The sequence below is a fragment of the Mobula hypostoma genome, chromosome 12 (assembly GCF_963921235.1).
Source record: "Mobula hypostoma chromosome 12, sMobHyp1.1, whole genome shotgun sequence".
Lineage (NCBI taxonomy): Eukaryota > Metazoa > Chordata > Chondrichthyes > Myliobatiformes > Myliobatidae > Mobula > Mobula hypostoma.
In genome coordinates this window covers 79,376,562-79,401,359 of record NC_086108.1, presented here as the reverse complement: position 1 = coordinate 79,401,359, position 24,798 = coordinate 79,376,562, and the positions used below count along the sequence as shown (strand labels likewise).

The following is a 24,798-nucleotide window of genomic DNA, read 5'->3' as shown; positions in this document are numbered from 1 at the left end:
AAAACAGTCTCTGCCTTTATTCCTTCTACCAAAGTGCATGACCATACACTTCCCTTCTCACAGCTTCCTTTATCTCTACACTCATCACTGAGTCTCAGATTTATTAGAAGAAAGCATGGTGCCAAGAAACACTCAACATAGCTTGCTTTTAATAAGAAACACGAGACAGCTGGAAATCCAAAGCAACACACACAAAATACTTGAGGAACTCAGCAGGTCAGGCAGCATCTATGGAAATGAATAAATAGTTGACGTTCCTGGCTGAGGCTTTGACTGTTTATTCATTTCCATTGATGCTGCCTGACGTGCTGAGTTCCTTCAACATTTTGTGCTTGCTGCTTTGCTTTTAATCTTCTCTTTTAGTCTCTTTTCCACATCTCAAGTGACATGATCTTGAACTCTAAGAGTTTACTCACAAATAATATTTTGGCGAATATGTTCACACTTCTCTCCCTTCCTGAGCAATTATGCAACATTAAGCAGCACACTCAAGACGGAGAGACGGACAGAATGAATGTATGAACATAAGTATTTGTGCTAAACAAAAAAAATGAAATATCCCAAGCAAAGAGAAATAGAAAAAGACAGATGATAGTGTACATAAAAAGATAATACAATACTAAAAACAATACCAAAGAAAAATGTAACAAAGAGTAAAATGAAACAAAGCACGTTTCCCCCCTTAAAGTGGAGGAGAAAATGGTCATAAGAAAATGCAGAAGGAAAACAAGAAAAAGACTAATGATTAACAGGAAGAGCAAGCAAAGCGAAACACAGGAAGAAAAATTGGCATTAACATCTCAAATTTCTAATTTGGGGTTCTGGATGGAAGGGTGAGAGTGGAATATATTGGATGGAGAACATTTTTGGAATTTTCCTGACTATTGCTGAATTGTTTTCATTTATCGATATGATGCTATTGGTAACAATACCACACCATGCACATCCCAGCACAGATATCTGCCAACCATTATAATGATGAGCTCTCAGCACAGCTTCCTTTGTAAAACATTTGCCTTCCACTAATTTCTAAATCCAAATGGCAAGTACGCCCGCATACCAATAAACTCAAAAAGCTCCTCCTAAGATCAAGCGGCTATGCCGTACATTACACTGCAAGTTAAGAATTAAAATTTGAATCTTGAAATTATATTTGGGCTTCAGAAAATATAACGGGCAATTCAGTTTTAAATCGTGAACTGCTGACAGACGTGCTACCTAATCTGCATAAATCAGCCTGAAACTGGTTAATGAAATAGGGGGGAGGGAGAGGAAAGAAAAATGTCTTAATCAAAAACACAACCACTAATCAGTTTGTGAACTGCATGTAGAGCAGTATGTACTGCTAATTAAGGTTAAACAAGCAGCATTTTGAACCCATAAATATATTCATTTTGTTTCATTGCCTCTAAGCGTTATATAGTACAGCAAACATTAATGACAACTACAATGGGAAAGAATAGCTGTTCAATCCTCAGGACAGGCATTTGTATCCATGTAGAGTCAGAACAAGGCCCTCACAGTAGATTAGATACAAACACCTTGTCTCACGCCTTTGAAAAAGAGACAACATTCACTAGTGGAAAATAAAGATTTTTTATTTTATAGAATAACAGTAACTTGGGCTTCTGTTATTTACATCAAATGAGTTTTCAATCATGCAGGCATATTAATGACTGGAACATACTTTCTCAGCCTTGCCACATAATAGACTGTCACAACCATAAACCATTATGCCAAGACAGAAATTTTCCCCATGGCTCAGTGCGTGAATGAATCACGTGTGGGCTGAGCCCTACAGGCCAGGAGGGTCCCATCTGTTAAATCCATTCTGGCTTCAAACTCCGCCAGCTAGAAGCAGGGCACAATGACCAAGGCTTCTGGTCCTTTTCATTATCCATTGTACCCAGCTGGAAAAAACCCATGTAGGTGGCAGCTTCACACAGAAATGGATTCAGTTTCAAAGACACCCCCAGTCAAGTATTGGAAATATTCCCCCATTCTGTATATGGACATGCCCACCTTCCTAAATCTTTGGAACAGTATTCGCTTAGGTTGAAGGCAATGTTAGAGGAAGAAAGAAAAATTCAAGCAATAAACAGTTGTAAATGAAGCATTAAAGAATAATCTGACCCAGGAATCAAGACCATCATTCAGTGATACCGCAATCTCATCACATCAGTTACCTACGCCTCCTATAACTGCAACAGCTATGCAGCGACCTGGCAGCAGTAGAATATTTTTTTGAGGTACAGAGAAATGGACAACTAAACTGCACAGGTATTGAATGATACAGCTGGCGAAAGCTGCCAGCGCAACTTCATATTCCACAGGAGCTTTCAAGAGACTTACCCAAGTGGTTCATGGGATGGTGGATTATCTGTGTGAGGAGACAGACTACACACAATATGCAGTCGCTGCAGTTTAGAAGAATGTGAGATGAACTTACTGAAACCTTTCCATTCTTAATGCTTAACAGCAGCATACAGGGCAGGTGTTTCCTCTGGCTGAGTTGGCAACATGTCCAGCTGGAGAACACAGAACAGCACAGTACAGGCCATTCAGCCCACGATATTGTGCCGTTCCTCAAACTAGCAGAAACTTAATCCGGACAAGTGCGAGGTGTAGTACACTTACCTTAATCAGTTGAGCAATGACAATACAATATGGGAAGTCACATTTTATAGACTGTTGCTGTATAAAACTCTAGTTAGGCCACATTGGAGTATGTGTGCAGCTTTGATCATCACGTTATAGAAGCTGTGAAGGCTTTAAAGACTGTGCAGAAGTAGTTCACCAGGATTTTGTCTCAATCAGAGAGTACTAACTGGAAGGAGAGTTGGACAAACTTGGATTGTTTTCTGAAGTGTTTTAAAAATTGAGTGGCAGAGGTAGGATAGTTAGTCAGTCTTTGCTCCCAGGTTGGAAATGTCAAGTTCGAGAAGGCAGAGCTTCAAGGTAAGAGGGGGAAGTTAAAGAAGATTTGTGAGACAAGTTTTTCATCTCACATGGGCAATAGTAGGTGCTTGGAATGCATTGCCAGGAGAGATGGAAAAAATTGATGCAAAAGCACCATTAAGGATCACTTAGAAAGGCACATGAAGTGGTGGGGAATGGAAAGGTATAGAGCATACGCAAGTAGATGGGATTCGTTTAAACTAGCATCTTGGTCAGCACCAGCATTGTGGGCTGACAAGCCGGCTGCTATGCTGTATTAATTTTCCCTCTGTAACTAGAGGTCACATTCTTTAAGCATGGGGTTTTAGGACTAAAACATGGAGAAATTTCTTCACTTCAATTGCAAAGATTCACCAGCCTCTATGCTGGAAGGCTGTGGAGGTTCAGTCACTGAGTTCATTCTTCAAAAATGTATGTAATAAAAAAAAAGTCACTATTCATTATTTTGATAGCCCTTTGAAAGAGCCAATGTAAGGAAGATGGGCTAAATTGCTACCACTGGGCTGGATTATTTTGTACTTCTAGAATGTACTGAATCTATATGTCATTCAATTAACAGTACTATGTCTTGTAATTATACAAGTTCAAAAGCAACTCTACAATACTATTACTTTCATTGAGGAACTTTCCATTAAAACAATTACTTCCAAGATAATAAAATGTATTACAAGAAGACTGACAGACATGCATTTAACATATATGGAGCCGCTTAATTAATAATGTGGGTTGAGAGGCTTTTAAAGAGATGAGGTTAGCGACTTAGAAATGGAAATCTAAACAGGAGCCCTACAACGCTCTCGCGATGATGTGGAGAGATTGAAAGAAATGGGCTAAGAAGCCAGCACCAAAACTGAAAAGGACATGAGATTGCTAGCATTTTCAGGATAATGGGATAAGTTGATGGAGTAACTCTGATGCTTTGGGGATAAATAGGAAGTCAATGAGAGTAACACACTAGGCTAAGCAAGACTTAGTACAAAACACCAGTATGGTTGCATAGTGGTTAAGCTATCAGACTAGCTGCCAGAGTACTGGATCACTGATCCAGAAACAATAGTTCAATTCCAGCTGGGGAATTTAAACTCAAGTAATTAAATTAATTTTTTAAAAAGTATAGTCTCAGTAGTGGTAACCATAAAACTGCTGGATTCCTGAATGGTCTATGAACACTTCTTTTTGTGCAATTTATTTTTGTAATTTATAGTCATTTTTATGTCTACACTGTACTGCTGCCACATAACAACAAATTCCACATCATCTGAGACAGTGATAATAAAGCTGGTTCTTATTTGCACTGTCATCAAAAATAATCCAGTTCACTGAAATAGTTCAGGGGAAGGAATATGCCATTCTCCCTCTGTTTATTCTATACGCAACTTCAAAGACTCCAATGTAACTGGGCCTTTAGTTCCAGGGTAATTAAGTATAAATAATAAATTACAGCACCACTAGCACTAACCACATTCCATCCCTCCATCTCATTGTACGTGTTCTGATGACTAGATTTTCCACAGTAATGTTTATGATACCTTCCTTTTGCCTTAAATATGGCTTTCTATTTACCATCATTAATGGGGTTCTTTATTGACACACGTCCCATATTCTACTTCCCATACTTCTGCTCTCATCTCCTCTCCTCCAAGCCGGAATATGGACAGATGTGTCTCATCTTCTACCCCAGTTTCACTTTGAACAGATCATGCCCACCATCTCCAGCTAGATTTTGTCAACAGACAGATATTCCCCTACCCCACATTTTCTGATTTCTGACTGGAAACCTCTTTCCAGTACTCCTCGGTCAACATTCATCTCCAAAACTGCTGGCCTTTTCACAGCATTTTCCAATACAAACATGGCAGAGGAAACACTTGTTTTTTTTTTAAATATATTCCTTCCCACCATCTAATGATTCAACCAATCATTCCAAGCAAAGAAGCAACTAGAAAATGTCGAAAAGCTCCAAAGCTCAGGCCACAATGATGGGAGGAGATACAGTGTCAACTTTTCAGGATTCGGAGATGCTTTCCAGTGTCTGCTTTTCGTTTGATTTCCTATCTCATGTACTGTCTTTAGTTCTCACAATGCAATTCCTTTATATCAGAAAGCCAAAGGCAGATTAGATGAATGCTTTTCAAAACACCTCCATTCAGTTCAACTTCCGTACTGCTTCAATGCACATGGAAGAGCACTTCTTCTCTCTTCGTTTGTTGAGACCCTTTTGAGATGCAAATTTAACAATTTCTGATAACCGCTCATTTCTTTTACTCTCCACAAATATGAATGTATTTCTCTGTTTCCAATTGATTTATTTTTCTTTGCTGTATCGAGGTGATACTTTTTTTTTGAAAAGTAATTTGTTTTCCAGGTGACTTCAGTAAGCTCAGGTCACAGATATTCGGAACCAGATTTATTGTCAATGATGTTCAGTAATTCGTGAAATGTGTTGTTTTGTGTACACTGCAAGCAAAAGAAATTACTAAAGTCACAATAATAAAAGTAAATAATTCGATAGTGTGAAAGAGGAAATAGTGAGGTAATATTCATGAGCTCATGGACTGTTCAGATGGCAGAGGGGAAAGGGCTGTTCCTAAAACATTAAGTGTGGGTCTTCAGGCTCCTCTACCTCTTCCCTGATGGTAGTAATGAGAAAAGGGCATATCCAGATGGTGAGGGGCCTTAACCATGATGCCACCATCTTGAGGCACTTCCTGCTGATGATATCGTCTCTTTGCATGAAGATATTTCTTTCCCTGCAGTCTTCCCCTACCCCCCTCTGTAAATGAAAGCACTTTCAGCTTTAGAGTTTTAATGAAGGGTCCTCAACCCAAAAAGTTGATTGTTTCTCTCCCCATGGATGCTGTTGAGGGCTTCCAACATTACCTTTTTTTGAATTAAGAAAAAGCCAACAGACTTTCACATTCTGGAGATGATTTTTCCTCAGGAAAATTGTACTATATGGGAGACAAAGGGAAAGGTATTGAAGAAAAATTGAGCTAAAGGCATAGAAGAAGGATCTGAAGTTCAATCAACACATTGAATCAGTTAATGCTTGCTTAAATATCTAGAAGATCACATCAGAGGCAAAAAGTAGGGGGAAAATAATCACAAAACGAAGTGCTTCATAAATATAAAAAAATGTTAAAGTCATTGGCCAGAGGCATCAACATTTATTTCATTCCAGAGATACTTCTTGTCAAAAACTCACCAATGTTTTATCTTCGCTTTATTTTGCACTTTCAGATACAACAATTTTTCTTTGGAACAACCTTGGTACTTTAAAATACATGCAAAACGTTTCAGCAGATACAATACACTGGAGGTAAAGACGAACTATTAGAAACAAAGAATGAGAAATGAGACTGAGAAAGCACACAAGTACCAAGAAGAATGGAACCATGTCCAGCTGTAAAGCCACTCATACACATCAGCAAAAAAGCTATCAGAAGTCCCAGATTTTCCAACAGATTCAGAGCATTCAATCTGCCAGTTTGCTCAGCTGCTGAACTCCAAAGGAATCTTGGTGAAACTCCCAGCAATTTGGGGTGGGGAGAAAAGATCCCTTTCGTATACTTTGCGAGGTTAAACTTGGCACAAGATCCAAGATTTCATTTATTTCAATGAGGATTGCAAAAATATGTTCAGAGATGAACGGAAAGGCAAGTCTTTTTCTTTTGCATTAGCTAATGCTTGTTTGCATAAATGAAAAACTCAAAAACCAGACCAATATGATAAATTTGCCACTCAGTGAATGACGCCTACATGTGTTTTTCATAACTTTCATTTAAATTTACCATTTTAAAAATCAGTTTTAATAGCTTTCAAATGTCTGCAATAACATTTAAAATCTATTAAAAATATACACATACTTTTGCATTCAGGATAGCTGGAGGCAATGTTTCACCAGCAAACTTCCTGAAGTACCACTGTAGGCCTTGATGCCACTATACTCCAGGATGCTTTGGCATAGGAGAGGACTGCTCCTTGTCATTTGGACTAACCAAACATAGGCATGAGGAACCTCAGGTAAAGATTCTAAGCAGGAGGGCAGTGAAACCAGGCCTCTTGGTGTATGTAACATAAATGAAAATCCTAAAATCTCACCAATTCAAGGAATGCTAATGCCTCTAAATCTATTCCTCTCACTGATCATGTCCTACAGCCAAAATGAAACTCTAAATTAGTCAACTGCATGAAAGAAACTAATTAAAGTAATTCTAATCAATATTCACCGTTGTTAGCAGCAACGAAATCTTGGTTACAACACCCAAAAATAAAGTTTATATTTTCCATAAGTTGCTCTTTTACTTTTAACCTGAAGATACTGCCAAGTTCCTGCAAAATAATTCTACAGACAACACAATCCACAGCTACATACTTACCCCAATGACAGTGTTCACATACACGTCTCAACAGGGAGTACTATCAGGTTATTTGGCCCCAGGTTGAACACATCCAAGCCTTCTGCTCTCTTTGCTGGGCTCCCCACAGTGCAGGGGTATCTACTTTTCCCATGCTCACCATTGTGGTAATTGTGACACTATCATTCTGTTCAAATGGAAATCAACTGAAACAGTACTAAGGGAACGGAATCTGTTCCTACTTAGTTTGTGTACCTCAGCTTCTCACGACCAGAGTACAAAGTCATCAGCTATTTTGTCTTATAATACAATGTAAGTATCAAACCCTAAAAAGTTCACATCAGTTCTTGCAAAACTATGCAAAATAGTGCACGAATGGAATGCTCATTACAAAGCAAAATATGGTTACTGCCACTGAATACCTTCAAGCATTCTTTGGAGGTAATTGGGCAGCAAAGTGATTTGGGTCAACTCATCCAAAATACCTTGGTGTGTCAAACAGAAGCACTTTTAACATTTTTACTAAGAGCAAGAGTTATAATTTTGAAATCTACATTGGAGAGTTTGCAACAAAATTAGATTGCCAAGAATTCCGTGCCAACACCCTAAAAATAATACTATAACAAAGCACTAAACTGCATATGTTTCTCTTCACTCCCAAAAAGTTTAAGAAATGTGCAGACAACATCAAACCTAAATAACCTTACTTAGTTATAAGCTGAACTGGCAGGAGAATGACATGAGCAGTCACTTTTGCTAAATAAAGACTTCAGGGTTTCAGATTGAGCAACAGCGCAGCAATGGGTCCCCTTGACCCGCCCTATCCATGCTGGCCATTGAGTATCCATCAACATCTATTTAGTTATACTTGACCCATGACCTACTATGCTTCGGTGAAACAAGTGATCATCCAGATACTCAAATTTTGTGTAAGTCTCTGCCTCTGCCACTCATTCAAGCAGTACAATCCAAACTCCAACCACCCTTTAGCTGAAAAAAATTTTCTTCCATGTATTTGCACTATACCTCATATTTCTTACCTTAAACCTATGCCACTTACATTATAGACATCTCTGCTACAGGGAATAGTTTACTGATGTCTATCCTATTTATACCCCACAAATACAGCTGCAAACAGTAGGCTACATCTCAAAATAAGTATTATTTCTTAGGTAGTAATTTAGAAGTTTGAAAGTGTCATTCAGAACAAAATACTTTTGTGGGGTTAAGTGGGAGGGTGCAGCAAAGCAGATGCAGGTATCACAAGTAGTTATTGGTCAGTCATCCAAATGGGCACTTTACCAAGAATTTTAGTTAAAATATCCACAATGTCCATTCAGTATTATTCAATTTCATAATTCAGTTTGAGAAAAGGCTAGCAACAGTTAAGTTAACCCACTTAACATAAAAAGTCTGATCGCCCTAATGCAACACTTCAAGACAAACTGGGATGCTCTGAGGGGGTATCCCACTTCTGCTTATAATATACAACACAGAATTTAATGGCCACCATCAACTCAACAGTAACTGGCTAAGTACGGTATGAGTATGTGGCATACTTTTGTGAGGAGCTACTTGCGTATCACAGATGACTCGAGATGGACATGCAAGAATTGCTCTAAATCTCCTGCCAAGAGCATGTCACAACTCTCTACTTACAGCTTGCCCTGCTCTGAAAGAATAAAGGATACTACAGCTTCCATTTCTGGGAATGTCTGGATAATGCAGAAACCCTGAAGTCAACTTCTTGAGCTCCCAGCTAACCACACCATTTCCCAACTCAGAAGTCATCCAGAAGCACATTATTATCCTACTTCAAACATATGTCCTAACCATAATCAACAACTAAACTTTGAATTATTAATGGTCCTTTTTAATACTGATCTCTAGCATCAAATCCTCAATTCTTTGTGCTTAACACATGGCATTAAATGCAATTTTGAGATCCAATTTGGCAGTCTGTAATTAAGCCAAATTTCTACATTGATTTAACTATTCTTCATATCAAGGAGGGTAGTTTCTGCTTTCCAGTGTTTTTCCCAATATGATAGGAGGCATGACTTCCAGTACGTTACAAGCCAAACAAAGCACAAATTAGCAACTATACTACACAAACAAAATTGACTCCTAGCATGCACCTAAGTGATCTCTCATTGGCAGTGTTAGCAGCACAACTTGGAAACTATTTTAAAACTGAATTTGCGCTATTCAGTAAACATTTCTGGAAATGACATGAGTATTCAGATATTGGACAGAAACAACATCATGGCTACCTACATTTCCTGCCATGGTCAGAACTCATCAATTCTCTGTGCAAAGAGAATATTTTACAAAGGTGCTTAAACACATGGAACATCATCCCAATAAAATGCAGTACCTTTAGAAAAATCTTAAGTTTACGTCAAGGAAGTTTATTCTGGGATACTGAGGTTAGTATATAAAAATGAAATGGGGAACATTTATTGAAATACACCTCTAAGGAAGATCCAACAGATTGGCCAAAAGGGGAGATAATAGTTACTATTACTTTGCTCTGCTTCCTGGAGTTGACAAAGTTTATAGTTATATGTGAAAACCTCTTCAGAAGTTCCTTTCAAGCAAAGTTTATTAAGTGCTTATGAATGCACATCATATTTAACATGTCAATTTATCAGAGGGCCATATGAAGCTTTAATGTAATTGTTGAAATTTGAATGGGACATAATACAGATGTACCCTATTTTCCAGCACTCCACTATTAATAAATATATAGCTAACAACAAAGATGACCTCTTATACAATACACATGCTGCTTCTTTAATTTGTCTAAGGCCAAATCATCCATCTCTAGGTCACTTGAAACAATAATTTACCCTCCACAGGATTTGGGTCAGTGCCGACAAAATCCCATTGAATGCCGCAATGAACCTACTCATTGGTTGTTGTCAGGACTCATTAATAGACAACCACAGACTGAAGATCAAATGCATGCTGTATGCGACAGCTGATCCGCTGTGGATTATTCACATAATTTAATGGCCATACGCAGCAAGGGGTACAGCTGTCATGCATGAGAGCAAGAATCTGTTTTAGAAAGCCAACCCAAATTAAAACATACATAAAATATTAATATCTATGAATATGGCAGTATTAAAAACAAATCTATGAGTAAGCAAGATCAGTCTGTTTCTTGCATGTGTTTTGCAGGTATATTACATTAAAAAGAAACCAATGCAAGGCAGAGATCAGATGCAAAGCAGCATTCCCAGTTCTCCTAAAAGAAGGTTCATTTCTTTGTAATAAAGAACTTAATGGTGCAGTATCCCACTATCCATGAAACACAAGAGACACCTATAACCAAGCTCCACATGTACTTGGTATTAAAATATGCATTTAATCACAATGCACATATCACTGAATATTAATTTTGCCAAGATTTACCCATATTTAAATGTGCAACCAAAAATAGGAACATTAGCCAGTCTTGTCCATGAGCTCCACTGATCTGTCAAGTCAACTGACTAAATCACACTGGTTGTAGCCAGCATTTCCAAAGGGAACAGCTGGACTTCAGGTCAAGCCAGACCAACTCACGTAAGTCTCAGATGCGTTGAGTGAAATATGCAATGCTGGTCTCTTTATGGAGTCAGTCCAACCTTGCATGGAATTGGCCTGAATATCGAGAAGAAAAGGCCCTTTTTTCCCAGAAAGCTGTGTTTGTTTTGACATCCTTAATTGTTTCTTGGTGTATTAATTATCATATTTATTTTTAAATCAATACAATTCTTGTTCTTTTTTTTAAAAAAATCGCTTCTAAAAATCACTGTTAGTGGCTTGTTAGGTTAGGGATTTGGTTCTCACTTAGTGTAGAAAAAGTTTTCAATTCCCTCCACTGTCTGCAAGGAATTTGTATGTTCTCCCAGTGACCACGCGAGATTCGTTTTGGGTACTCCCACTTTCCAAAGACATACGTTTAGGGTAAGTGAGTTAATGGCTTGCAACGTCAGTGCTGTAAATGTCGCGACACCTGCGGGTAACCCAGCACATTCTCACTGACTTGACGCACTTCACTGTATGTTTCAATGTACATGTGACAAATAAAGCTAATATTTAATCAATTTAATAGTATAGTGATTACGTACCATTGAATGGCTTACACAAACGCATACTGAATAATCTGTATCTAATTTACAGTAACGACGACTCTGATTCATTGCAAAGCGCACCTGGGAGGAGGAAACTGGCACACTGAACCATCTTGCTTTAACAATCTTACACCATTTGGTGCAAATTACTGACCTAAATTATTATTGGGAAGCTAGGTGTAACTTATGTTGTCATTTCAGAACCTGCAAACTTAAAATTCACTATTTTATGGCAGTAGTACAAGATACTTAAATTTGTTTCTAAATAGTTATTTTAATTCCTCACATCTAAACCTATCCAACCCTTCAACAGGTAAAAGTAAAACCAGTAAATTCTTCAACCAAAAACAAAATGCATTGTCAGCCGAAATAAAATAAGGTTTATACACTTGAAATCATTTAGACAGTTCAAACTATAATCCATGCAGAACATTAATAAAGCATCTATAGCTCCTCCCTTACAGAATGTGTTTCCTACAAAAGATTTTTTCACTAGTTGTAACGAGCAACAAGTAGGCAACTAGTAAATACTGGACAACACTGCACATCAATGAAGACGGAGTAGAAGTGTTTCTAATCTGCATCTGGGCATGGTTGCTGGCAATACACGATAACGGATGATAATGTTTCCAGGATTCATCAGGTTAAATCCCAGCTTTAATATCAGAAGGGAATGAGACTTAATTATAGCCGTAAATACATTTATTCATTCAATCATGGATGTGATTGAAAATGACTTAATTCCTTCTTTACTACTATGCCTATCATTATTCTTCTCCATTAACAACCGGAAAATCGGCATTATTTAAGTTGTAATGCAGGTCATCTATTTCAAGTTCACACTAATTCAGTCATGTTGGACTTAGAGAATCCACAGAACCAAAGATCTGGATCTCTAATGTTTTTTCCTTGGATTACACTTTGCCTTTAAAGACAAGTTATCAACACACAAATAGAAATATCCACTATTTTGAAATGTCAGGAGTCCAACAGGTATCAACATGAATCTCATTCAGGATGAAAGGCGTGAGGGCAAAGCTGGCACTTTTTGGTGACAATTCAATTAATAAGTAAATTATTGTGAGCAAGAGTTAAACCATTTTGACTGAACAAAATGTTACCACTTAGTGTGAACACAGAATTTTGTTTCCATCACTAAGGCTGAAAACTCACGTGGAACAGGACAATATTCCATTTCCCAATGGGACAAACCAAGTAACTTCTGTAACAGGGGTTTTAAATCCTTTAGCTCAAACACACTTTGACCATGCACTGACACTATGGCAGTACAGAAGCTTAAGTCCATCCTGAAGTAAATCAACTTCTTTCCAGGCAATAACCCAAAGAGTTCAGAGTTCAGATGATGATCACAAATAATTTGAATTGTGCCAGACCCCTGAATAAATACTCCCTACTCTTTACATACATGGCTGGAATGGCTAGGCACAACTCAAATGGCATCTATAAACATGCCATTGACATCACTGACATCAAGTGCTTGTGCTTACAGCTATGACATTATAGCAGTAAGCACCAGCACTTTACAGCACGAGTGATCACCGATCAGGGGTTGATTCCCACTGCTGTCTGTAAGGAGACTGTACATTCTTCCTGTAACTGTGTGGGTTTCCTCCGGGTGCTCCAGTTTCCTCCACAATGCAAAAATGCACAGTTAGAGCCATGCTTGTTGGCGCCAGAGGCGTGGCAGCACTTGTGAGCTGTCCAGCACAACCCTCGCTGATTTAATTTGACACAAACGACGTGAGAAATTCAGAAGGTGATGAGGAGTGAGATGGATCAGCTTGTTGAGTGGTAATGCAACAACAACCTTGCGCCCATTTTTAGCAAGACTAAAGAATTGCTTGTGGACTTCAGGAAGGGGAAGTTGGGAGAAAACATACCAATCGTCATTAAGGGGCGGAAAGAGTGATCAGTTTCATTCCTGTGCAACAGCATCTTAAAGTATCTATCCTGGACCCAGCACATTGGTGCAATCACGAAGGCATGCCAGCAGTTGCACTTCATTAGGAGTTTGAGGAGATTTGGTATGTATCCAAAGACATCAATTTCTATAGATGTACGATGGAGAGCATTTTGACAGGTTGCACCAGCACTGAGAATGGAGTCGCCAATCTGCAGGATCAAGAGAGGCTGCAGAAAGTCGTGAACTCAAGAAGTTCGATCACTTGCACTAACCTCCCCACCATAAAGGACATTTTCAAATCCATTGTTAAGCCCCTCACCATCCAGGTCACACTACTTTCTCATTACCACCATCAGGGAAGACACAAACTCAACATTTTAGAAACAGCTTCTTCCCCTCGTCAATCAGATTTCTGATAGTCATGAATACTACCTTGCTATTTCTCTTTTGAACCAGTTATTTATTTATTGTAATTTATATCATTTTTATGCCTTGCACTGTACTGCTGCCACAAAACCACAAATTTCACAACATATGTCAGTGACAATAAACCTGATTCTGATTCTACAGCTTTAACATAATGCTCTTTACAACATCTCTCAATTGAATTGGATTAAATGTGACCTGCATTTCAATGCCATTTTGCATCCCTCGGCTTCCTAACCCTTAATGTCCATAATTAATAAATTAATCCACCTGAAATCCACCCGTCCTTAGAACATAGAAGCTTGAGAGATTTCATAGAGATATACAAAACTATGAGGGGTATAGATACAGCAATTACAAGAAGGCTTTTTCCTCTGATGTTGGGTAGGACTACAACCAGAGGTCATGGGTCAAGGGTGAAAAGTGAAAAGTTTAAGGGGAACATGAGGGGAAACATCTTCACTCAGAGGGTTGTGAGAGTGTGGAATGTGCTGCCAGCACAAGTGGTGCATGTGAGCTCAATTTCAATGTTTAAGCAAAGTTTGGATAGGTACACGGATAGTAAGGGTATGGAGGGCTATGGTCCCAGTCGATGGGCGTAGGCAGTTTAAATGCTTTTTAAGCATGGACTAGATGGGCCAAAGTGTTGTGGTTTTCTAGGGCTTTATGATCCTCCTCTCTTCCTTCTGGATATTGAAGACTGTATGAGCATCAAAAAATCTTCAAAAGAATTTAAGGATGTCATCATCTTTGCTATCTATTTCCATCATGCTCGCACTTTCAAATGGTCCATCAAGCTACTGTTCACTTTTTTGACCTCCATCCCCATCTCAGGTTTGTGACAACTGCTACAAGTACATGGACTTCGGCAACTCTTGTTTACAGTTTCTTCCACACTGCAGAATTTCCTTTTTCCTAGTTTCTCTGCAAGATGTTCCAATGACATCGCCTTCCACCCTGGTGGTTCCCAGGCATTCCTCATTTTTTTTTGCTCAGCTGCAGTTTCCTCTCTCAGAGTTTCAAGCTCTCAACTACATTCACTTCCTGTACTCCTGCTCTCAGTCTCTTCTCCAAGCTCAGACAAGGATGGAATTTTCCCATGCCCTCGCCTTTCACCCCACCAGATTCCATGTTCAACAGATCACTTTCTAAACACTTCCACACTTTCAACGGGATGCTACCACTAGCGATGCTTTCCTCTTCCCTTTCAGCATTCTGAAGGGACCTCTAGTAAGTTCTTAAGACAGAAGGGTGAATCAATATCCATTCCATAGAAACCATAGAAACTACAGCACAGAAACAGGCCTTTTGGCCCTTCTTGGCTGTGCCGAACCATTTTCTGCCTAGTCCCACTGACCTGCACACGGACCATATCCCTCCATATACCTCCCATCCATGTATCTGTCCAATTTATTCTTAAATGTTAAAAAAGAACCCGCATTTACTACCTCGTCTGGCAGCTCATTCCATACTCCCACCACTCTCTGTGTGAAGAAGCCACCCCCCTAATTTTCCCTTTAAACTTTCCCCCCCTCACCCTAAACCCATGTCCTCTGGTTTTTTTCTCCCCTTGCCTCAGTGGAAAAAGCCTGCTTGCATTCACTCTATCTATACCCATCATAATTTTATATACCTCTATCAAATCTCCCCTCATTCTTCTACGCTCCAGGGAATAAAGTCCCAACCTATTCAACCTTTCTCTGTAACTGAGTTTCTCAAGTCCCAGCAACATCCTTGTAAACCTTCTCTGCACTCTTTCAACCTTATTTATATCCTTCCTGTAATTTGGTGACCAAAACTGAACACAATACTCCAGATTCGGCCTCACCAATGCCTTATACAACCTCATCATAACATTCCAGCTCTTATACTCAATACTTTGATTAATAAAGGCCAATGTACCAAAAGCTCTCTTTACGACCCTATCTACCTGTGATGCCACTTTTAGGGAATTTTGTATCTGTATTCCCAGATCCCTCTGTTCTACTGCACTCCTCAGTGCCTTACCATTAACCCTGTATGTTCTACCTTGGTTTGTCCTTCCAACGTGCAATACCTCACACTTGTCTGTATTAAACTCCATCTGCCATTTTTTAGCCCATTTTTCCAGCTGGTCCAAGACCCTCTGCAGGCTCTGAAAACCTTCCTCACTGTCTACTACACCTCCAATCTTTGTATCATCAGCAAACTTCATTCCTGTTCCCATGACAATTTGCAGTACAACTACAGGTAACAAAACACTTACTCTTACATCATCACTTCCAGTCATACTGGGCCTTAAAACCTTACTAGTGAAGCAACAAATCACCTGAGCAAGCTTCCAGTTGTCCTGCAGTTTATTTTCCATCGAGTTTCCATTCCTTTCTTTGATCTCCAACACTGTTATGGAGTATTCTGTCTGAAAGTCAGTGACCAGTGCTGTTCCGCAGGGATCTGTTCTGGAACCTCTCCTCTTTGTGATTTTTATAAATGACTTGAATGAGGAAGTGGAAGGGTGGGTAGGTAAGCGTGCAGATAACATGAAGCTTGGTGGAGTTGTGGAGACGGTGGATGGTTGTTGTAGATTGCAACATGACATTGATAGGAAGCAGAACTGGGCTGAGTAGTGGTGGAGGAAGTTCAACCTGGAAAAGTGTGAAGTGATCCATTTTGGAAGGTTGGATTTGAAGGCAGATTACAACCTCCTCTGACAGGATTCTTGGCAGTGAGACGAAATAAAGGGATCTTGAGGTGAATGTCCGTAGATACTTCAAAATTACCGTGCTAGTTGATAGGGTTGTTAAGAAGGCACATAGTGTTCTGGCCTTCATTACTCAGAGGATTGAGTTCAAGAGATGTGAGGTAATGTTGCAGCTCCATAAAACCCTGGCTAGACCACACTTGGAATATTGTGTTCAGTTCTGGTTCCTTAATTATAGGAAAGATGTTGAAGCATTGGAGAGGGTGTAGAGGAGATTTGCCAGGATGCTGCCCAATTAGAGAGCATGAAGAAAGGTTGAGTGAGCGAGGGCTTTTCTTTTTAGGGCAAAGGACAATAACAAGTGGCTTGATTAAGGTGTATAAGAAAAGATGCATAGCCAGCAACTTTCTCCCAGAGCAAAAAATAGCTAATATTATGAAACTCATAGATAGGCACTATAAATCTAGAAAAATAGAGGGCTCTGTAGAAGGGTACAGTTAGATTGAACTTACAGTAAGATCTTAAGAGTAGAACAGTTATTACCCCTCAGCCATCAAGCTCTGAACAAAAGAGGATAACTACATTCATCTACTGAGATGATCCCACAACCAATGACGTCACCTTAAGGACTTTTTATCTTGTTATTTCATGTTCTTGTTAATTATTGTTATTTATTTATATTTGCATTTGCAGTTCATTGTCTTCTATGCTTTAATTGCTCTTTCAACAATCCTGTTTATAGTTACTATTCTATAGATTTGCCCAGTATGCCCCCAGGAAAAAGAATCTCGGGGTTACATGTGGTGGATAATAAATTTGACTTTGAAGATAAAAGGTTGGTGCAACATCATGGACTGAAAGGCCTGTACTGTGCTGTAGTGTTCTGTTTTATGTTCTAGCTCTGTTCCAATAAAGCTCAAATTGATGAGGAAAAAAACACATCTTCCAAAGAAGAGCATTAGTCTTCCTGACTCAGCTGTTCCAGGTAATCCAATGTTTCCTGGCTTGCATTTCAATTTTTCAGGATTTATGGTTTTCCTCACTTCTGTAGAGCTCATTCAACTTTCCTAACTTACACTTCTGTGAGATGTTATTCACAATCCTTTATACCTCCTTCAAAAGACTCAACAACATTTCATTCAATCTCATGTTCTCCATCACGAGGTTCATTTTAAAACCACTTCTCTCACCTTCCCCTCACTTTCCTCTGCAACTTTAAAGCTTTTGTATTCTAATTTCCCTTTGACTTCAAATGTTAATTCAATTTCTCTCTTAGCACAGTGTACTTACGGCATTTTATGTTGTATTTCAAAAATCTATATAACCCTCCCAAGAGAGTGAAAATTAACCTAGCTTTTGGAGGATGAATTCCTTATTTCAAATGTTTTCTAATCTGAATGCTTTAAATGTGGGATCAAGTTATTTAGCAATGTCCTCATGCTTGATTATCCCAACAGACAAAATCAAAAAGATTTAATTGGGAAACCAAGAAAGAATTATGACATTTCAGGCCGAGACCTTTCATCGGCCTGAAACGTCAACTGTTTACTCTTTTCCATAGATGCTGCCTGGCCTGCTGAATTCCTCCAACATTTTGTGTGTGTTGCTTTGGATTTCCAGCATCTGCAGGTCATCTCATGTTCAGAATTATCAGCTTAAAACACCTCAATCACACTTCAATATCATACTCCCGCAAGCAGAAGAATTAATGTTTCAACATTGAAATATTTACCATCTAATAAAGGTAAATTTTTCAGCAGCATTACAGTAGGAAATTGTTCTTGTGAGATCAAATGAGCTCTGTTTTGAAACAGCACTAAAATTATCAAGTAGGTATCAAGTTATAATGAAAACAGATACTATTAACTAGAGTATAAATCAGAGAAAGTAATTGACAAAGGTAAGCTTTTAAACTTTTCAAGAGGAAAACTGAATACATTAGCAGTACCATACCATTCCTTGTAAATATAACACTCGATCTGGTACATCTCCTGAAGGATTCGGTGAATCTGACTCTTCAGAATGCAGGTATGCCTATCAATGAGGGTGGATGTTGCGTCGAGACCCAAGAGCAGAAAACGAACCCGTGCTCGGCTCTATTACTCCACACTGATTAAGGCGTTGAGCCAGATTAATGCGTCGTAGCCCGAGAACAGAAAGTGAATTGGCATTCTGCCTGTGCTTGACCCATCTCCCTCTCTTCTCGCTACTAACATTAGGCATGCCACCAGGTTGAAGAGCAGGTGTTGCTCTGCAGCCTTCGGTCTCCTAGACTGGCTTCACTCACCTCTGTGGTGAACTGCCTCCAGAGCTGTGAACTGAACTCCTTGGACTCCGCAACTCACGCTCTATGCATTCTTTGTTCACTTTTTATTAACTATTTGCACAATTTGTCTTCTTTAGCACATTGGATGTTTGATGGTCTTTCTTGTGTAGGGTTTTCGTGGATCCTATTGTGTTTCTTTGTTTAGTGGCTGCCTACAAGAAGATGAATCTCAAGTTTGTATATGGTATACAAACTTTTGATAATAAATTTGAACTTTATTAATAGCACAACAGACTGCATCCTGTAATTCCTCGCTACAGTGGATCAACATGAGCTTGATATATGCTGCAATGTTATTAGGTGCAATGATAGCCCTTAGTCCTGCTGTGTATGGAGAAAATAAAAGTTTCCAAAGAGCGACCACTCCTTGTGGCCAACCAGTGACCCCTACTGGGAATTCATATGTGGACAAATAGACATGGCCATAGTTCCTCACCACCAACACAACTGAAGAGACTGTTAATATTCACATGTGGAAAATGCAGCTACAAAGTGGAAATTTTATTTTAAAACAATGCTCCGATAGTTGTTGCTTAATCACACATTAAGATGTTATATTTCAAAGAATTTCACTTCAACATTAAACTTTTAAATATCACATTAGATGCAATTTTAAAAAGCCAAAACCTTTTATTAGCCTAGAAAGGTAGGACAAAAGACATCAATTTACATCTGCAAACCAACTGCCTGATTAAATTCAACTGCTAAATTCCTTATGTGAACACTACGCAATACCATGCCAAAAAAGAACAATTAGTCAAGCTATATCATTTTTTTTGCCTGTTCCATTTACCTAACGGAATCCAGTTTGAATGATGCCACTTGATCCCACCCCTATTGTCTGTTCAGTCTTACCTCCAGCTGCAAGTTTGATTTGATTTCCCAGTTTTTATTTCTTTTCCTTCCCCCACACTTTGCATTTTTACGCAATAACAATGTAATGATGCATTGCACGGCCTCTGCTGAGTTTAAATAACAGTCTCTGTTCTTCTACTGATCTGGCTCTGAAAACAAATGCAGCATCTCCCCCCCCCCCATCCTCCCGAACCAAACACAAGACACTGCTGCTCTTCGTGTACTGTGCAATTCTTCTCCTGATATATAAAATTTCCTCTTCTTTCTGCAAAACAGAATGATCCCTTATTTGTCCAGTTGCTGGCCATATTCAGAAATCACTTGTATTTGGAAATGAAAATAAAAGACAAGCAAATGAATCATCGTGAGTTACAAAATTGATAACAATCAAGACAATTAATTCATCAGAGTTCTACCGCCTTTATGTGTTATTTTTGCAACACTCTGAATTAATTTGGTGTCTTTCATTTTCACCTAGATATCAGCAAAACTATTATACCAGGGTAATGAACTCCTTACCATAATAATAAATACATATCGGTGCAACATGATGCCGATTAAACAAGATGCACTATAGTGAGAGGTTTCATTCAGAATCTTAACTGGCTTTCTACTTCCAATGATCAGATGTCCCATTATATTTTTGTGAATTGTGACCATTTATCAATGCTCTAACTGTTGTATTTAGACCCTGTGGTAAATACAGATCCAACACACAAATTGGAGTCAAAACCTGTGCAAGTTTGGAAAACTGATTTTGTTTGCTCAAATTCTATTCAAAATTATTTGCCTATGACCAAATGCCAAATTTTCAATTAAATGTGGAAAAAGCACTTGTAAATGGCACAAGACTTTTTAAAAAATCTGTATTAAGTTTGACAATCTGATACCTTTATAATTCTGTAGAAATGAGCATAGTTAGTGATAAAACAGCAATTACATTCATTGCCAAATCCCACCCATAATTAACTTAATTTTTACAGTAATAGAAAGTAAATTTAAAGAATAATTTTGATAAATTTTAATTTTTAAATGCACTTACATTTGTTTTATCTTAACTTTTTTAAAAAAACTGCTCCTTGTGCACAATTTTATTTATGAATCTCCTCAAAAGCCCAAAGGTTAGCATAATGAGCTGAAGTTCACCATGGCAAATAATTTAATCTAACTACATGACCTCCTTTTGGAACAGAGCTGGCTTCAAACACAATATATTTTTTAAACCAACACATAAACACCAGAGGCTGATTCACAATGTACTTCAAAATTCCTTCATCCTTTATATTAGTTTGACCAATTACAGTCAAACTGCACAGACTGGAAGAAACTCAAATCACTGTACCCAACTTATGCCTTCAACATAAACTTGTAATTTGTACTATTATTATAGCTTCCAATTAGAGGACCAGAACAGACAATTTCGATGATAAAAGATGGTAAAATTTGTGTAGGTCACTACAAGTGCCTGAAATGCATTTATCACACACTTACTGCTGTGGAAAATAATTTATAGCAAACTCTACGTTCACCTTTAAACATTTGCTGTATGTCAAATTCAAGCTGATAAAAGCTCAACATTTACTTTATTTTTGAATTGGAAACCGCACAATGCATTAGTAATTGACTGCAATGTCATTAATTATTGACCTTCCCATCACTCAGGCGAACTCACAGTTTGCAGTATAGACATATTTTAACTGCGCCAAATTCATTATAGCATTTTATTATGGTGAGGATGTTTGAAACAGTCATTCAATCGGACCTTGTTTTGTGTACTTTAATTTCACCAGAATACAATAAAGATTTCAAAATAACTTGTGATCAGTTTTTTGCTTTAGTTTTAAGCATCAAAGGGGGCACTAGCTGGTTCACCGAATTGCAATCATGTGCTTCAGTTCTTCTTACGAATCAAACTTCCATCCTGGTGCATAGTGCAATGCCTGAAAATTTGAATATTCTATATTTCGAACTCTTCAATGCTTTAATTATTCATAATATGTTAATCCAAATGCTTCTTGATGTTAGGCCTATTGAACAGTTAGCACTAAGAATGCGTTTCAGGCTTTTAGTATAAATGATGCACCAGGATACAAAAATGCAAACTGCACAATACTTCTGATAGGATATGTCATAAAGCGAGACCTGCAAGACAAAAGATATCACCGGGTGAAATCACTCTGCACAGCAAAGCATTCTGTGCAGAAGGTTCCTTCAAACTGTCTCCTTCAGACTGGGCACTATAAACTAGCATACAGCACAAGTTTAACCTCATGCCTCATTGAAGAAATAAAATGAAATACGCAAGGATTTACATCTAACAATTCTCCTCAGTGCAGTTCAGAAACTCATAACCAAAACATCACTCGCATCCAAAAGACTAGCGAAGTACGTCACCCCCAAATCTCATTCATCAGCCTGCATTCGTTATAAAATCTCTCCCTCGCACACGCACGCACAAATAAATGCCCATTCGATTAAATTAATATACACCTCCCAGATACTCTGGTCAAAAATTCAAATCTTATAAAGTATTATTTGCCTCCCAAACATCTGAAAGGCGATTAGCGCAGACTTGATAATGATCTACCAAGTAACTAATACGTTCATCAATCTACTTTGTAAGCTGGCCAGGTTGGAGCCTCAGGTGGCAAATACCCAAGTTGCGAAGTCGCCTACCTTCACGGAAGTCGTCATGTGAATACTGTCAAGATAGCACTAAACAGAGTCCTTTAGCGGAGCTTCAACAACAGACTCTGCGATTTGGGATTAAATCTCAAACAGAAGTGGCGATTGATGGCATAAAGGAAAACAAACATAACCGATTGCCCTTCCTCGCTAGTTTGGTCCAGTCCCTTCCTTCCGAGTCAATAAATGTATAATTTTAAAACTCGGGGCATTGTACAAGTACAAACTTGTATGAATTATACGGTTAGAATCGTGTTGTTTCACGTCAAGATTCAAACAAAACTCGGGAGTTTTTCCAAGGCAAAAACACCGAATTACAATTTTTAATCAACATTTAAGATGCTAAAAAGCTTAATGGCGAAGTTCGTTCCAATGAACCTGTACATCTTAACAAGGCCACGCTATGTCTTAAATCGTTTCATTTCTGACAAGGCGCAAGAATGAGAGAAATTATTAAATCAATTTTAACAAGTCAACAGAGCCTCGGGTGATGTGTCATCTCAGGATTTACCCAATTTTGGCTCGGTTCCCCAATGTCTGTGGGAATCGGGAGAGAAAGATGAAAAATTCAAGGGCATAGCACTTTCTGAAAGCGCATATATTTCACCTGGAAATGCATCAAAACAGACCAGCTGAGCAGCTAGTAAATTACATACAATAACTACAAATCATGCCGTCTATGAAACAAACGAAAAACCACGACATGACCCTCTTATTTTGTCACTCTTTCACCCCACCTCCTTCCCTTGGCATCACTACAGAGACACGATCCTTATTATGGAAATTGCTTGGCTCCCTTTCTCTGTCTCCCTTCCATTTCCTTTTATCTCCGCTTTCGCTTTGGTCGTTATTGGACGTTCTCAGAAGGGAGGAAAAAGTAAAAGCGCTATCTTGGACCGTGCATCATGATACTTTTAAGTCGCGACTCTATCCAAAATGTAATTATATTCGCCATTTGTACTTGTTCCAGTTTAGGATTTAATTCCTAGATTGGTATTTCACCCTCCAGTCAAGAACATTCCTGACAGGCAACTCGCAGCGTTATCCTTTCTGACAGCTCAATACAATTAAAACCACGACAGATTATGTTTTTGTTTTCGCGAAAGAAAACAGCGAGCTGCAATTTCTGCCTTCTCATCAAAGCTGCAATCCAAACAGACAGAATAAATACGTCAATTACCTTATCTATAATGTAACGCACACCTTTTCCTGGGACCACGGAGTCGCTTTCATTTATTTCCCCGCCCTCTCCTAACCCTAAATCAACACCCACCCCCTCCCAATAAACACTTCCCACGATTAAAAAAACCAAATCGACATAAACAAAGGCTATAAATGCATTCTTTTGTGACATGAAACAGCAAGCTGTTTTATCTAATTTCTCCCTTCTACTGAGCCCAAACTGCAAAGATATCTTACACCAGTAAACTATTCAAATGTCCGGGGGTAAAGTAGCATTTGTTTTTTACATAGTTGGAAAAACATTGCTCCACAGTGGGAAAGAAGGCAATTCAAACGGAAGTGTCACTGGACCGAATCCATTTTTGTGGAGATTGAGCAACTATATTTTTTCTGTTGCCTTTTTTTAAAATCACACTTACCTACTTGAAGAACATTTTCCACATAGCCGCTCTCCAGCAGTTTAATACCTCTCCTGAACGGGAGTCTGTTATCATCGTCCCCGGTTACGGCTGCACCTCCTGCCGCGGCGGCTGCCGTCTCCTCGGGAGAGTAGTAGTTAAAGGACGAGTACATACAGATCTCCCTCTCGTTCCTCGGGAAAGACCAGTAAACAATTCGTCTTTGGACGGGCTCGGGGATGCGGGAAAAACGTTCCTCCACTTGCTGGAAGGGCCACTTCTCCGCCACCATTTTAGCGCTGGCATCCAGGAGAGACTCCGGGTTGTGTACTCTCCCGGTCAGTGCAGGTTTCTGGGACGATCTAGAAACTGGGAAGGGCCTGGAACAGAGACGCTTTGCGGTCGGCTGAGCTCTCTCCTCCGCCATGCTGCTCCACAGTGTAAAGAGGAAAGTATCCGCCGCGCAGCCCGCACCGCTACAATGTTGCTTTTTTCCTCACAGCATTCGAAACCACCACACAGCCACTTTACGCCGCGCAACCTAACCCACTGATCGTCCGCCCTTCCTTTCTTCTCATTGGTCACAGCTGACTGCCCCTACAGCGTTCTCTTCTCCTATTCGGTAATCACGATGCCAATCAGGAAGAATGATGGTCAGCACGTTAGACCGGCCTCGCGTTCAGTTTAGCCCCCCGAGCGGCCTTTAGGAATCGATTGGTCGCCTTTGATGTCAATCACATTCGCGTCACAATAATGGAATTTTTTTGCAGCTCGAAGTCGCGGCCTTTCATGCCATATAAGGAGCGTGTGGCTGAATACGGAGTTGAATGTCATGCGGGGCGAGGTCACGCCGCACAAGGGAGAGCCTCTGTCTGCAGCCCT

At 39.1% G+C, this 24,798-nt stretch overlaps 1 protein-coding gene across 1 annotated transcript in view; it reads right to left on the bottom strand.

Annotated features, from left to right (window-relative positions):
- The window catches only part of zswim5 (zinc finger, SWIM-type containing 5), a 246,964-nt gene extending 222,539 nt beyond the window's left edge, over window positions 1-24,425 (bottom strand). Inside the window, exon 1 of the mRNA XM_063064460.1 lies at window positions 23,938-24,425. Coding sequence (XP_062920530.1) covers window positions 23,938-24,343 — 406 coding nt within the window. The 5' untranslated portion in view covers window positions 24,344-24,425. The remainder of the gene's footprint in view (window positions 1-23,937) is intronic.
- Window positions 24,426-24,798: the final 373 nt, after the last annotated feature.